The 16,200-nt window shown below is 37.2% G+C and overlaps 1 protein-coding gene across 10 annotated transcripts in view; it reads left to right on the forward strand.

Moving 5' to 3' along the window:
* Positions 1-16,200, forward strand: part of unc13a (unc-13 homolog A (C. elegans)) — a 39,400-nt gene that overhangs the window by 19,641 nt on the left and 3,559 nt on the right. For 2 of the 10 annotated variants that reach the window (XM_027169903.2, XM_027169897.2), the window contains 23 exons: positions 148-301; positions 381-449; positions 842-931; positions 1,017-1,151; positions 1,474-1,607; positions 1,748-1,833; positions 2,342-2,468; positions 2,571-2,667; positions 3,041-3,184; positions 3,578-3,655; positions 3,747-3,770; positions 3,987-4,064; positions 4,185-4,273; positions 4,437-4,589; positions 4,911-5,034; positions 6,417-6,422; positions 7,595-7,624; positions 9,643-9,699; positions 9,777-9,857; positions 9,977-10,124; positions 11,864-11,920; positions 15,709-15,801; positions 15,915-16,074. In XM_027169903.2, coding sequence (XP_027025704.1) covers positions 148-301; positions 381-449; positions 842-931; positions 1,017-1,151; positions 1,474-1,607; positions 1,748-1,833; positions 2,342-2,468; positions 2,571-2,667; positions 3,041-3,184; positions 3,578-3,655; positions 3,747-3,770; positions 3,987-4,064; positions 4,185-4,273; positions 4,437-4,589; positions 4,911-5,034; positions 6,417-6,422; positions 7,595-7,624; positions 9,643-9,699; positions 9,777-9,857; positions 9,977-10,124; positions 11,864-11,920; positions 15,709-15,801; positions 15,915-16,074 — 2,214 coding nt within the window. The remainder of the gene's footprint in view (positions 1-147; positions 302-380; positions 450-841; positions 932-1,016; positions 1,152-1,473; positions 1,608-1,747; positions 1,834-2,341; positions 2,469-2,570; positions 2,668-3,040; positions 3,185-3,577; positions 3,656-3,746; positions 3,771-3,986; positions 4,065-4,184; positions 4,274-4,436; positions 4,590-4,910; positions 5,035-6,416; positions 6,423-7,594; positions 7,625-9,642; positions 9,700-9,776; positions 9,858-9,976; positions 10,125-11,863; positions 11,921-15,708; positions 15,802-15,914; positions 16,075-16,200) is intronic. The other 8 variants (XM_027169901.2, XM_047810029.1, XM_027169899.2 and 5 more) reach the window with 5 other exon arrangements.

Consider the following 16,200-nt stretch of genomic DNA (forward strand, 5'->3'; position numbering starts at 1 on the left):
AAAAAATTAAAACATAACAATATTCAGAATTTTAATGAGCAATTGAAAGTTCATGTCATCAGTTACTGTAGAATGACAACAGCACTGAGCAAACAGTCATTATGAATGCACAAGTACTTATTTTATCTTTTTTCCTGTTTTCATTAGACACTTTGCCTGTCTATCATCTAAGTACATGTGCCCAGGAGTGCCAGCAGTGATGAGCACTTTGCTGGCTAACATCAATGCGTACTATGCCCACACCACACAGGCAACCAATAATGTCTCTGCTTCCGACCGTTTCGCCGCATCCAACTTTGGGGTTAGTGGCTTGAGCATAAATAATAATAAAGTATTGGTGGCATTTTTTGAATGTCATTAATGGGTTATGTGCCTTACAGAAAGAGCGCTTTGTAAAACTCCTGGACCAACTACACAACTCTCTGAGGATTGACCTCTCTATGTACAGGGTACTGTGTACTGTTATTTTATGTTATTGCTTCTTTTACTGTGTCTCTCTAATTAATTCTTTCTGTATTTTAGTCTTTATTCCCACCCCACCCCCACCCCCACTCCCCCACCCACACCCACACACACACACACACACACACACACACACACCCCACCCTCTCTCTGTCAGTTTGGCTGTCTCTAAAGGCTCTATTTTATTATTTTATCCCCAGAAGACAAGTCACTTAGAGAGTTTCCTGCAGGCAGAATTCTGTGCTGACTGATTATAATAATACGGATGATGGACATGACAGCATTATTAAATAACCAAAAGGATTAGATTTAACTTAGAAAATTAAGCTCTGTCCTCTGAGATTATTATTTTTTCTTTTTTTTCTTATGTATGTAACAGAATAATTTCCCAGCCAGTAGTCCTGAGAGGCTACAGGATCTCAAATCCACAGTGGACTTACTCACTAGTATCACTTTCTTCAGAATGAAGGTATTTTACTCTTTACACACTAAACACACCAAATCAGTGCATCATTTTGCATCCATTGCAAAATTTCACCCATTTTGTCTCCCAGGTCCAAGAGTTACAGAGTCCTCCTCGTGCCAGTCAGGTTGTGAAAGACTGTGTGAAGGCCTGTCTGAACTCCACATATGAATACATCTTCAACAACTGCCATGAGCTGTATAGCCGTGAATACCAGACTGACCCAGTAAGCAGCACCAGCTCCAAATCTACACTCCATCTAGATTACGGTTTTGTTCATTCTTTAGGATGTCAGTATGTTATAGGCTCTCCTTAAAAATAAGTACATAATTGCATATTAATTAAACATGTACAAAATTTGGAAATATTTGCAGGAGCTTCTTTTCATGGTCATTTATTTTGCTACCATACAGTGGTTGGCCTCATCTGGCTCTCAGGAGCATATTTAGTGGCTTTAATTTTTGAAGTCATTTATCCCAGAGACATGGCAAAATAAATCTGAGCTTCCAGCTATGGTAAAGTTCCATAACTAGTCTTATTTCATTTAGTCAAAGAAAGGGGAGGTTCCTCCTGAAGAACAGGGTCCAAGTATCAAGAATCTTGACTTCTGGTCCAAACTGATCACTCTAATTGTGTCTATCATTGAGGAAGACAAGAACTCCTACACTCCTTGCCTTAACCAGTGAGTTCATCACAAAATCTAACTTCCCTCGTCAATTACATCACATGTTTTTTATGATTATTGCTTGCTGATTCCAAAACTAGATTTTCCTATATAGGCAGGTTGGGTATGCATTATTACACATTCTCATATCCTCCTAGGTTTCCACAGGAACTGAATGTAGGGAAGATAAGTGCAGAGGTTATGTGGAATCTGTTCGCCCAGGATATGAAGTATGCAATGGAGGGTGAGTGCTGCAAAGTTATTTTCACATCAAAAATGCAATAATGCTAGTTATATAATTCACAAATGCACACGCAATTACAGTTTGAGCATAAGATCTAATTATTATAACATTTTGGGAGGTGTATTCCAACTTTGTTGGTTTCAGAGATCTGAGAGGGCAGAGCCAGGTATACAAGAGCTGAAAGGGTCGGGCTAAACCACAATATTCTGTCAAAATACTGTTTCTAACATGGTTATCTATAAAGGTATAAAGATAGGCATGAAGTACAAACTGAATGTGGGAATAATAACTTAAAAACTGTGACATGATTCTTTCATGCAAAGTTTATTTCATATCTTGGTACAGATTTACTAGACAAGCTATAAATTTCCAATGGAAACAGTTATGATTTCAGCATATTTATAAAATTTCTATAATTACTATTCATAAGGTTAATTTCTCTGAAGTCTCTATATCCAGCTCCAGCTAGTATGGAATGTAGTATTTTTGTTACCTCTCCTTTTTTCAGAGCATGAAAAGAACCGCCTGTGTAAGAGTGCTGATTACATGAATCTGCACTTCAAAGTGAAATGGCTTTACAATGAGTACTGCAAAGATCTGCCTTTCTTCAAGAGCAGAGTACCGGAGTACCCAGCGTGAGTGACTCCTGTTCCCATTATCTTCTCACACATGCATGCACAAACACACACCGACCGCATGAAAGTGACATTTAAATCTAATGATCTGTTCATATGCAGGTGGTTTGAACCTTTTGTAATCCAGTGGCTGGATGAGAATGAGGAGGTTTCTCGAGACTTTCTGCATGGAGCTCTGGAAAGGGACAAAAAAGATGGAGTATGTGTGTTGAACATGACCATAGTTGCTATGTATAATGTCATTGAAATTTGATAGCATTCCTATGCTAGTCTGGAATAAACATACAATAAATAGATGGCTAGATGAACAGATGGATGGATAAATAAAAAAAAATAGCAACAAGAAACACAGTTATTATTTTTAATTAAGGAATGTCTTAAATAACGCATTTTTAGAAGTTGGATTAGAAAATACTTCACCTGTTTCCTATTTGCAAATCTCTGCTGCATGCATAAGATGTCACACCTGCTGCTGTCTAGCCACAAATACCAGCCACCCTCCTGTCTATCTGGCTTCAAATCTTCCACAACTTTTCCTCTCCCACTCACTCTTCATTTATCACTCTCCACAGTATCAGCAGACATCAGAACATGCTCTCTTCTCCTGCTCAGTGGTGGATGTCTTTTCCCAACTCAACCAGAGCTTTGAAATTATTAAAAAGTTGGAGTGCCCCGACCCACAGATCGTGGGCCATTACATGAAGCGATTTGCCAAGGTGAATAACAGTAGTGTCCCTTGTAGGATATCTGACTTGTATAATGCTAGTGCATCAGTATCATTATCAACATTTTATAGCAGTTGTCAGCATAAGGTTGCATAATAATTGGACAATAATAGCTCATATTATTATGGCATTATTATGTAACTGTACTGTACATCAGTATTGTGTGTCTGATTGCTTCATGACTATTGTTTGAGTACTTCTTGCAACATAGCTGCTGCTCTCTTTGCTTTTACTATAACTATATCTTCTTGCTCCTGGTTAGCTGATTAATAAAAGTTGATTCTATATACCCATTCCACTGGCAGCTCTTTTAACAGCTAAATAAGTGAAGGCAATATACTGTAGTCAAAGATGTAACTGTTTTTTCTGCTTTTTCTTATGCAGACTATAAGCAATGTCCTGCTGTCCTATGCCAGCATAATTTCCAGAGATTTTCCAAACCACTGTACCCAGGAGAAAGTGGTAAAAAAGAATTTTAATGTCTGTTACAATGTTTTCCAAAACAAGTTACATAGTTTCCTAATAGCATATTTTTCTTTTCATCCAAATCTAGAATGCAAAAGATGGTGCTGTAAAGGTACTGTATGGTTCAGGGGTATAAATTTAGATGAATCAGTTTTTAATCTGTAATTAAACAATCCGTTTTAAGGCTTAAAAAATGTATGAACGGATGAATGAGTGAATCATCTCTCTGATTTTAAAGGAGCGATTTGCTGACTGAATTCTTACTGTAATATACATTCAAATGGTATTTTTTATATTTCACAATGTGTAAAAATTTGTATTTCCACAGCCCTGTATTCTGATTAACAACATTCAGCAACTCCGGGTACAACTGGAGAAGATGTTTGAGGCAATGGGAGGCAAGGATGTGAGTTAGCATTAAGCTGTACCATGTGTTCTATAGTAATTTACAGATACACACAGCCTATGTGATTATTTGCTGGTGCATTGTTGTTTTGGCTTTACCTTCAAATTTTTCTTGTTTTAGCTGAATGTTGAGGCTAGCGACATTTTAAAGGAGCTGCAGGTAAAACTGAACAATGTTCTGGATGACCTGGCCAGGATCTTTGCCACCAGGTGAGACCACCAGTTAGTGCGAGGGATCAGCCAGGTTAAAATCTCATGTGAAACCTGATGCTGACACAATGTCATTTAATGTTTTAGAACTTTAGTTGAAGCATCTAAGCATTGATTAGCATTTCATAGTAATGTGATTATTATTCTATGGCTGTTTTTCCAGTTTCCAGCCCAACATTGAGGAGAATGTGAAGCAGATGGGAGATATTCTGAGCCAAGTGAAAGGCACAGGCAATGTGCCAGCTAGTGCCTGCAGCAGCGTGGCTCAGGATGCAGACAACGTACTGCAACCTATCATGGACTTCCTGGACAGCAAGTGAGTTTTCTCTACCAAACCTTCCTTCTACTGGTTTTTATCCAATTTCCTCTCTAAGATACAACCAAGAATAAGACTACAGATCTAGGAAGTGTGTATGCTGACTAGATATGGTTATTGCATGGCCATAAACAGAAAGGTGTATTGTTTTTGCAGCCCCAGTGTGCCCAGTTTAACTCTTCAGGGTTTTTATATTAGTATTGGTAGTATATGGTAAAATGTAAAATGGTAAATGTTAAAGATGTAGTGTTGACTCCAGATTAAACATCAGCTCAATTTTTTTAACTTGTATATTTTATTTATTTTTTGCTATTTTCACAGCTTGTCACTGTTTGCTAAGATATGTGAGAAGACAGTTCTGAAGCGAGTGCTAAAAGAACTCTGGAAACTTGTCATGAATACTATGGAGAAGACCATTGTTCTGCCTCCTCTAACTGATCAAACGGTGAGAGACTAAACAATTTTTTCAGCCATTTTTCAGGCATTTCTTTTCTCCTTGCACCGCTGCATTCATTCTGTATTGGTTGCTCATATTTGTTTGTCTTTTACTTCTATGGTTATCATGGGTTCACAGGTAATGCCTAGCTAGTGTGATTATGGCTAAAATTATAGCTAGAAAAAGACTGTATGCAGAAATTCACAATTGAATATATCAACAGCAGTCGATTGTATTCCTGCTAAAAAAATAAAAAAATGCCAAAGGAAAATATTACTCTATAACATGCAGTGATGCGTTGCATTACAGTTTACTAGTGTCAGAATGAGTCTGAAATGTTTTCTGCTTAAAAGTGTTTAATGTCCCCAAAAAAATGCAGCGACAAACACAAGAACTGTGGTGTTTTGGGTAAAACATGTGAGTATCACTATAAGCAAGTATCACTCACTGGCTCAAGAACTCAGAGTAGGAACAAATATGTGTATCCAAAAACCAGTGATAATGTTTCACTTTAGTAAATTCACTGTAGAAAACTTGAAAATTGTCCTTCACTCCTGTTAGTCATCACCATGTCATTTTGATTATGATTATGATTATAATTTTTAAAACGTTAAAGTTCCCTCAGCATTTCCTGTCCCACTACACATTGCTAACTTTGCTTTCGCCTCCTGTCACTATATATTTCTAGCTTACATTTAAAACTAATAGATTCAGGTGACTTTTCCATGTCTTGATACTTGTGTGAAAACGGGGTTACACATATTAGAAACTGTTGCTAAATATTGCATATTGTTTTCCGGTAAAGCTTGTCCCAGCCCCTGAGGTGTGACTAAAATATTCCAGTAACAACCCCCACTGAGACGTTTTTAACAATGTCTGTTCCATGGCCCACTTGCAAAAATCTCTTCCATTCACCTGAAGATACTCAGTATTGGCCTAGGGAGTGCACCATTGTCATCCACTAAAGGCTGCTCTTTGTTCTCTGCTCTTGGTGGCAGTTTTTTTAAAAATAAGATTCCTGTTGATGAGATCAGAGACCAGCCTAATTTTGTCTTTATACATCTGTTATTTGTGTTATTTATTTTTATTTTTATTTTTTATTATTTATTTATTTTTACAAAAGAGCCCCATGTCTGTACTCGAAAACCCCTAGTTTCTGAAATAATATGTTCAGCTAAAAGCTTCCTAACTTCTTGCAAGTGTTAACACTGTAACCCAATAGGCATAAAGGCAGAGAAGCTGAAACTGGCAGTGTGCAGACTCAGGGCCTTTTTGATGTTGATGCTGCTTTGTTTTGATGTGGGGCTCTTTGCAGCTTCACTGATCCTTCTTTCTGATTATTATTACATTCTCGCTTGCCCCCCGCTCCTCCTCCTCCTCCTCCTCCACAGATGATAGTAAGTACAGCAGCCCTCCTCTTTGTGCGTCTGTCTGTCCTGCAGTTCGTCAGTACCGGGTGGCCATCCACCCACTCCTTATGCTCTGTGTGGCTGCAAGCCCCCCTCCTCCCCACCCAGTGTTCATCCTCATCTGTCCATCATGTCTCTTCATCTTACTGTCTCCTCCACCTGCTCTCTCCTTCCCCACTGTGCGGCCTCTTCCTATTCACCTCTTGTTTTCAGCTGAGGTGGCTGCAGCATGGTGCATTCCTGATTGACATGATCAAGGCCTTTCCTAATGAATCCTTCAATCTGGTGGCCCCTCCACACTTCTTGTCCTCCTTCTTCTTTTTAATCTTCTATCTTTCACTTACTTTCTCCTCTCTGGAAGTGGCACTATCCCATGCTTCCACTGTCTCCTGTTCCTCCTTCTGCATTGTGTGGCAGGTTTTTGGCCTGGGTGGCTCTGGTTGTGGCTTGGTGGTTTGGTTAGTAACTTTCACCTGTTTGAACCCCTCTTTCCCCTGTTGGTCTGTTGCTTGTGTCTCAACTCTTGATTCTGATCTACAGTCTTCACTTACCAGAATTTGTTTTGTCAGTCTGTCCTTTTATTGTGCTTTCCTAAAGTGGTTAAGACAAAATTACCTAATTGTTTTTATTTCAGACCAAGCAAGCTCTCTGGCTAAACTGTTTTTGTTTTGTTTTGTTTTCAATAAAAATGTAGGCCACATGGTAATAATTGTGTTTCCTCTGCAGCTGTTATTCAATATAATGCCCTTGAAATTATTTTGATATTCTTTTAAATATATTTATTTTCTCACTTTTCTTTATTTTGAGCTTTTCCATCATTTGTTTAAGAATATGCTTGTGGTTACTCTAACGATTTAACATTTTCTTCTGTGTGCCAGTTTTTCTGCAGTGATATCAAGTCTCACCATATCAGGTGGATCAGGGCAGATCAGGCTTAGAGGACATTAAAACTTTAAATCAGGCCCATCCTAAATGTTTCTGCTGCAAACCAGATACTGTTTTCTATACATCTAAAATTAGAGACACTTTATTTCTTATGTAATACGCACATTTGTATGCTGTTATTTGATTGCCTTGTCAGTGTCAGTCCCTGTCATTCAACCAATGTTAGAAAGGTGGAAGCACTTCTGGAGTTAATAATGCATTTCCTCTCTTCACAGGGCAGGGTGAAGCTTGCTTGTCACAGTGATGTAAGAACTAAAACCCATTTAGTTCAGTGTGTCCTGTCTTTCTTCCTCTCTCCATTTCTAAATGTCTTTCTTCTCTGTCATATGGTTCCTTTGTCTAAAACCAGTCATACTGGAGCAATAGTTTCTTTTTTTCTGAGATTTTCTTAGTGGTAGCACTATTCATCTCAAATGTCCCTGACATAGTGAATGAAAGATACCATATTCAAATTTTTTATCTATTTTTTACCAAGAAATCTTTTTTTGAACTGTGGTTCTCATGCCCACACTTTGAGTACCCTAGCCTGCAAAATTTCCTTATATTTATTTGTCTTATCAACTAATTATTAATTATTAACTAATAAAGTAAGTAATAAATAAATAAATAAATTGCTTGACAGACATTTCTCAAGTGTTCAGAGCAGGGTTCTCCTTCACCACCCAGAGGAACCACTGTATTACTAGCTCATGTAGGTCTCAGTGGTACATATTAATATATATATATATATATACAAAATAGCACAATGGGTGTTTATTTACTGAGTGTGTTGTGGATTAAGATCATACTGAAACTGTTTAATAAACAGTTATGAAGGAACAGTGTCCTTACTATTGTGTCATCCAGTTCTACTAGGAAGCCCACCATGTTGGACAGTATCTTAGTGCCTAATTTGTCTTATTACAAGATCAATGTCTCATAGGCCACAATTTTATTTCCCTTTTTAACTCTTTATACCAGAGGCCAATTTGTGTCTGTATTGGCTATGCCTATATTCATCTTACAACATATTTCTGATGTCACCCACCACAGTAATTAGTGGTATATCAAAGTAATAATAATAATAATAATAATAATAATAATAATAATAATAATAATAATAACAACAACAACAACAATAATAATAATAATAATAATAATAATAATAATAATAATAATAATAATAATAATAATAATAATAATAATAACAATAACAATAATAATTATTATTGTTATTATTATTTTTATTATTATTATTATTAATATTATTATTAGAAGTTTTTCATAAGTATTTCTTTTTTTTTGTCCTAGCCTGCTACATTTAACTGTTATAATATAAAGTTATAATTTTATTATTGCAGTTGTATACAGTGTTTTACTGTTTAAAAAAAAACTTTAGTTGTACTGCCCATTTTATCTTTCGACCAATGTTACTGTGTAGAGGTGTGAATTGTTTGCTCAGCAAGGGGCTTACACCCTGTCACCAGCAAGGGGCTTACACCCTTACACCCCTCACCAGCAGCTAGACACAGAGTTATGATAATCTACACAGGAAAACTCAACAGTGTCTTGACAAATGTAAAAATGGTCATGCGAAATATTATATTATTATTCTAAATAATTATAAATCAAGTTCTCAAAATCTCAAGTTCATTCCACCTGTGGAATGGAATTCGGAGTACTGCAAGAAAGGGTTACATGTGAAGTGAAAACTTTCCTGTTCTCTTGTTTTTTTTTCTATGTGTTTGTGTAATGTTTGTATCTGTTTCCAAGTATACAATTTTGCTGTTTGGAGTGAAATTGGTTTTAAGAAATCTGATAAATTTCATTTTCTTCTTCTATTTCTTCTATTTCTTCTGTTGTTATTATTATTATTATTATTATTATTATTATTATTATTATTATTATTATTATTATTATTATTATTATTATTATTATTATTATGTTATTATCATGTTATTATTATTATTATTATTATTATTATTATTATTATTATTATTATTATTATTATTAGTTGACCATAGTACTCAAATAGATGGTGGTCCTAATGGATTTTATAGACCTTTCAGCTCTTTCTGTTTGTACACTTATGTAAGTTGTGTCCTCTCTGCATAGCTATGTTTACTGTTTTATGTTACATTCTGTAAATGCTGTCTGTGTGTGAAAACACTGTGTATTTGATTTCTTCAGATGTTTCTTAGCAATTTCCTTTTGCTGTTACATGACCTCACCGATATCCTTTCCTTGTTTCTTCTGTCTTTGCTTTATGTGTTACATGCTCCAGGGTACACAGCTCATTTTCAATGCTGCTAAAGAACTTGGCCAGCTTTCCAAGCTTAAGGTAACCTAATGTTAATTATATTTGTGGATAATATAGTTTCTGATGATAAGTAAATGTTGTGGGTACCCACCTGACAGGAGCACATGGTGCGTGAAGAGGCAAAGGCTTTATCACCCAAGCAATGTGCAGTTATTGAGTTGGCCCTGGATACCATCAAGGTAAAGCTCTGATTTTTAATATCTCCTAAACATCTCATATACCACTAATTTAGTGTGTTAATATTAAATGTAAGACACTGTACTAGGTAGACAGCTCTTAACGATGCTTTATTTTGTAGCAATATTTCCATGCTGGAGGAGTGGGCTTAAAGAAGACTTTTCTGGAGAAGAGTCCTGACCTGCAGTCTCTCCATTATGCCCTGTCTCTCTACACACAAGCTACAGACAAGCTCATCAAGACCTTTGTCCAGTCACAGAACGCCCAGGGTATGCTCTTATTCATCTTGGATTTTGGTATTCATCAAATAATGTGTATCACAAATAGGGCACCCTTAGTTAGGATCTAATAACTTGACTCATATACTAACTTAAAATACTCGACCCATGATAATTCGACACAGACTGATGATTTCTATAAAAACATGAACCGAAAGCTAATAAATTAGGGCTGCAAATCTAAATTTACTTATTTCCGACCTTAATTGTGTGGTTTGTCAGTTATGTGAGTGTCATGCACAGTAATTTATTGCAGTGCTATTCGTTTGCAGCTTAAAGTGGTAATTATGCACAACATTAGAAAAAAGCAAGGATCCGTTTTGGAAGCAGAGCTGTTTTTATTCAAGTGTTCAACTTTTTAACAGGTGAAACAGAAAAACAAGTGCCTGGTTACAGAAGTTTAAAAAGGGTAACAAAAAAAAAACCTTAATTTCTTAAACCTTTTTAAAAATCACACTACAGACCAATCTTTAATGTCGCAGGGGCTGTCAGTTTTTGAATAGTATTTTTTAAGAGTTATTGTATAGCTAATAGTAAGAGTTATTGTATAGTAATGCATTGCGACATGAGATTAATAACAGTGACAATAATATTTGTACATTTTTAAAATAATAAATCCCAGAGGGGATTAATAATTAAGTAAATTAAATTGTAGTACATATTGGTACATGTTACCTATTCCACCCTAGGCCTATTTTTCTATTTATCTTTTGAGTATAACTCAAAAACTAGAATGTGTATTCAAATACCATTTTTTTACCATTTCTGCATTTCACCATAAATTTTTTCAAGACGGATTTATCTATTGTGTATCAGAGATATTATAGAGAGTTTTTTTAGAAGTATGTCTAGGCGGACTCTGAGGTTTATCAGGGTGTATTTGAAGAATTCTGGTACCAAAATAAAAGTTATGTGAGATTGCTGCAGAAGTGTTAAAATAAATAAATAAACATATATATATATATATATATATATATATATATATATATATATATATATATATATATATATATATATATATATGTCTTTTTTTACGATTATAGTGCATCTATTTTCTGACATTCACAACCAGTAATACTATACCCAGTATAATGTGTAATATAATAATATTTTACATACATCCAATAAAAAACCCTAATGATTATGACCAATGATTGACTCGAATTTATGATTTGAACAGCATTCCTTCCTCTGCTTATATTGAACTCTGTCATATGTTCTGTAAGGAGACAGAGACTTTTCTGGATACTGGTGTACTTCTCCTCTACTTCCTTTTTTAGTATATGTTATTGTAGTCATGCGTATGCTATGGGAATCCTGACACAGTTTGGTTTTCAGTGCCTCTGGCAGAGAAGCCCATTTAATGAAGGATCACTTGTAATGTAATTAGAATAAATGTCATTCGTTTAGCTAAGCAATTAAATACATTTACAAAGGACTGAATGTAATGTAGTATGTGTGTGTTGAGGGAAAGCCACAGCAGATTATTAAAAGACTGAATGAAGCTGAATCTGTATTACACTTTATCAGAAAACCCTATAAGGGCTTGAAGTGCTTATTGAACTGCTGGTTTGTCTTTTTGTCTCTTTCTCTCTTTCTTTATCAATTCCTCTTGCTTTCCTCTTCCTCTTTTACTTTGTTTCTCTGTTTCCTTTATTTTCTCATTTATTTATTTTTTTAATTGTTTTGTTATCTCCCTATACATCCTGCCCTTCCTTGTCTTTCACCAGTTCATGGAGGGAAGGGGATAAGGTTCACCCATAGCGAGGATGTGTACCCCGAAAAGGGTACGTCTACTAAGGGCTCTTACTCTGCACCACTAAGGACCAGTGGCCCAGCCGAAAGCTTCTCTAAGATGATTTTCAGATCATGTGCATCCCGTTCAAATGGCCCAAACGCATGCCCTGAAATCACTCATATCCTCCCACAGAGTCTCAACAACACTGCCTTGCATGTACAAGGTCTTGGGACTGACTTGCTGTATGTGCACATACATTGGTTGGACATGTATAATGGCACAACAAGATGAAAAAAAACCTGAAGTGTGTGTGTGTTTGTAGGTGTGTGTGTGTTTGTATCGTGGTGAGAACCAAATGTCCTCACAAAATAGGAAAATCTGACAGTTTTGAACTTTCTGTCTGTTTCCAAAAGCAAAAAATACATTAAAAAAACAACAACGTGTGAGTTAGAGAGAGAAACGTGCACATTGTTAAAGGGTAGTTCAAGATTTTCCTTGGCTCAGTCATGTTCACATGTGTGTGGGGGTCTTGGTTGGATGGCGCACAGCTGGCAGCAAGCAGACTGAAGCAACAAATGACTGAGATGATCAAATCTTTTTGGACAGTTTTTTCTTCTGAAGTGTGAGAATTCTGCAGATTCTGTTGCTCATCAGATCATGTGTATTTATTTCATTACTCCATATTTGAGTAATGAAGTAGTATTAATGGAGTAGGACTTAGCGTGTCCGGAGGCAGGGACAGTTCTTTTCATACCTAAGCACTCAGGAAGACTGTCCTGAAGGAAATGGTCTTTTCCAGAATGACCCTGTCTACAGGGCTTATTGAATGTTTCGATGAGGATGTACATTGTGCAAACACAGCCTCTACACAGCCAGCCCCTTGAAGTATCCCCTATAGTGGCAGTTTTCCCCAGTCTGCATTTAGAATCACTTTATAAGTGTGGCACAAATGTGGAACAAATCAAATATTCCACAAATAGTCCTAAAGCATTCTCAGTGCAATCCTTCTCACAAGTTTTGTGAATACTGCAGTTGGAATAACTTCACGAAAGTACACAGCAGCCTAAATAGCTATTTTTAGCTTACTTTGCCTACTGCAGAATAGATCAGCGAGTGCCTGCTGAATTTTGCTGTCTAACTGGGCCATGGTGCAGAGAGTCAAATGTGGATATCACCCTCAACCCCTGCTCTTGCGTACCTTTAGGCAAAACACAATAAGAGAAGCCTTGCCACAGAGAGTGCTGTCAATAGCCTCTTTCCAACACATTTACCCAGCCAAATGGTAAATAGACTTTGAGTGCGTGTGTGTGTGAGTGCGTGTGTGCGATGCATGTGTTTGGATCCACTTGAGTCCATTGGGAGAGGCGAACAACTTTACTGCCCCCGGCTGGACGAATGAGCCATACCTGTTTGCATGTTGCCCCTCCCCACTACTTTTTCAACACAGTGGCATGGAGCAAAAGCTCAGTAAACTCAGGCACTCTTCTTACTAACACACACATTCTGTTGGAGGGGTAGCACCTGCCATAAACACACTAGGGGAGTACCTGTATCTATATTCAGATGTAAATGAAGAGAGGGTGTGGTTTAAACTATAAAGGGGATTGTTTACTTGTTGTTTGTTTTCTCCTGAACTAAAGTTCAATCATTGAATTTTGGGCCAGTTTTGATTGAAATGGGGTAGAAATGTGGTTTTAATTGGAGCTCAATGAGGCAATGTTTAGGTCATAAGCAAAACAAAAATCAATATTTTATCTCTTATTCAAATCTGTATTTGTACCATATAATTCTGAATAATGTATTTGCATTTACTCTATGTTACTGAAGATTTTTTTTTGTTTTAGCTAAATGACAAAAGATGCAGTGTACAATCTTGCCTTGCTCCCATGGCTACATAGCACAGTGTAACCCCTCTAGCAGAATGTTATTACACACACACACACACACCTTGCAGGACTGATCATTCAGAGGTGATGGTTCTATCCCTGAAAGTCTGTAGGTGATGGAAAAATAAGCACGTTATGGCATGTCCCTGCCTGAGTTTAATCTAGTGGAAGAGAGTTCTGTGCAATGCCCTTTTTTCTTCCATTGTTGGAGCAATGAATCCACCACTTTCCTAAGACAAGTAAACACCCACAGCATGTGTGCAGATCAAATGCAGATCTCACATAAAGTGGGCCCCTATATGGTTATTTTAGCTGTCTTTTGGTTCATTTTGCATGAGCATAGTTTCAATTTATGAATTACAATACAGCATACAACTTTATGAAACCTGAAGTCTGAACCAACCAGTGGGCTATTTAAGGTTTACATCATACCATTTCACAATCTTATTGTCTGTCCACCAAATCTGTTAGGATTATCACAGACAATTTCCCTGTACTGAGTTAATAAACACTATATTGCCAAATGTTTTGGGACACCAATCCAAACCATAGAATTCAGGACTTCCAATCACTTCCATGTATAAAATCAAGCACCTAGACATGCAGACTACTTCTACATACATTTGTGAAAGAATGGGCTAACTTTCTCATGAGTCAGTAGCTACAGATCTCCTTGTGTGGCCTACAGATTAGCTCAAGAATAGTGCATAGAGAGCTTCATGGAATGGTTTTCCATGGCCGAGTCGCTGCATCCAAGCCTTAGATCACTACGTGCAATGCAAAGCATCAGATGCAGTGGTGTAAAGCACTCTGCCACTGAACTCTAGAGCAGAATCACAAATCACGCTTTTCTGTCTAGCAAGCCGATGGACGAGTCTGGGTTTGGCGGTAGCCAGGAGAACAGTATTTGCCTGACTGCATTGTGCCAAGTGTAAAGTATGGTGGAGGGGGATTATGGTGTGGGGTTGTTTTTCAGGGCTTGGGCTTGGCCCGTTAGTTTCAGTGAAAGGAACTTTTAATGCTTCAGCATACAAATACATTTTGGACAATTTCATGCTCCTCTGAATTTTGGGAATGGCCCATTCCTGTTTCAACATGACATTTCAAAGCAAGGTCCATAAAGACATGAATGAGCGAGTTTGGTGTGGAGGAACTCGACAAGAACTACCTTCACATACTGTAGTTCTGTCTCCAACCCGATAGAACACCTTTGGGATGAATTAGAGTTGAGACAGTGAGCCAGGCCTTATCGTCCAACATCAGTGACTGACCTCACAAATGGGCTTCTAGAGGAATGGTCAAAAATTCCCATAAACACTCCCAAACCGTGTGGAAAGCTTTCCCAGAAGAGTTGAAGCTGTTATAGGTCCAAATAGTGGGCCAACTCCATATTAAACCCTACTGATTAAGAATGGGAAGCTCATGTGCATGTAAAGGCAGTATAGTGTACTTTTTAATATACTTTTACATTTACATTTCTGGCATTCAGCAGACACCCTTATCCAAAGTGACTTTATACAATTGTTTATACAACTAAGCAATTGAGGTTTAAGGGCCTTGCTCAGCGGCCCAGCAGTGGCAGCTTGGTGGACCTGGGATTGGAACTCATGACCTTCCGGTCAGTAGTCCAGCACCTTGAACACTAGGCTACCATGTCCCTTTTGGCAATATAGTGTAGTTTATGTGAAATATAATGATTCTATTCTACATTCATTGTAATATTTTGACGAGCTATCGGTTTTAGTATTGCATATATCACTAAACCGTCACACACTATAACAAATATTGTGTAAACATTTATCTTACTTGAATATGTAATAATACTACGTTCCTCCACTGACATAATATCCTTTCAGTTGTAGCTAGTCATCTTTAAAATATACATAAAAGAGAGCAAGTGCCGGGATGAGATCCTGATTTGTGAGCGTTCTTATCTTCCACTTCTTCACAGGCTCTGGGGTGGATGACGCTGTGGGAGAGGTGTCTATTCATGTGGAGATCTTCACTCATCCCAACACAGGCGAACACAAGGTCACAGTAAAAGGTCAGCTGTACTTCTAACCAGTTTTGGAACATTTCTTTAGGATTAACTCTTCTGGATGGGATGCTTCATTGTAAAGCAATGTTATGATTGTAAAGCAACACCTCTCTTCATAGTGGTTGCTGCAAACGACCTGAGGTGGCAGACGTCTGGAATATTCCGACCATTCGTGGAGGTCTACATCATTGGCCCCCACCTTAGTGATAAGAAAAGGAAGTATGCCACTAAATCTAAGAACAACAGTTGGGCTCCCAAATACAATGAAACATTCACATTGTGAGTATCATCTTTAAAAAATGTTATCTAGCAACTATTTAATATAAGTATTATTAGTGTATTTACATGTTCAGGATATATTAGCATTGTTCTTGATAAAACCTGAGGCCTGTATTTCTAACCTTG

The sequence above is a fragment of the Tachysurus fulvidraco genome, chromosome 2 (genome assembly GCF_022655615.1).
Source record: "Tachysurus fulvidraco isolate hzauxx_2018 chromosome 2, HZAU_PFXX_2.0, whole genome shotgun sequence".
Lineage (NCBI taxonomy): Eukaryota > Metazoa > Chordata > Actinopteri > Siluriformes > Bagridae > Tachysurus > Tachysurus fulvidraco.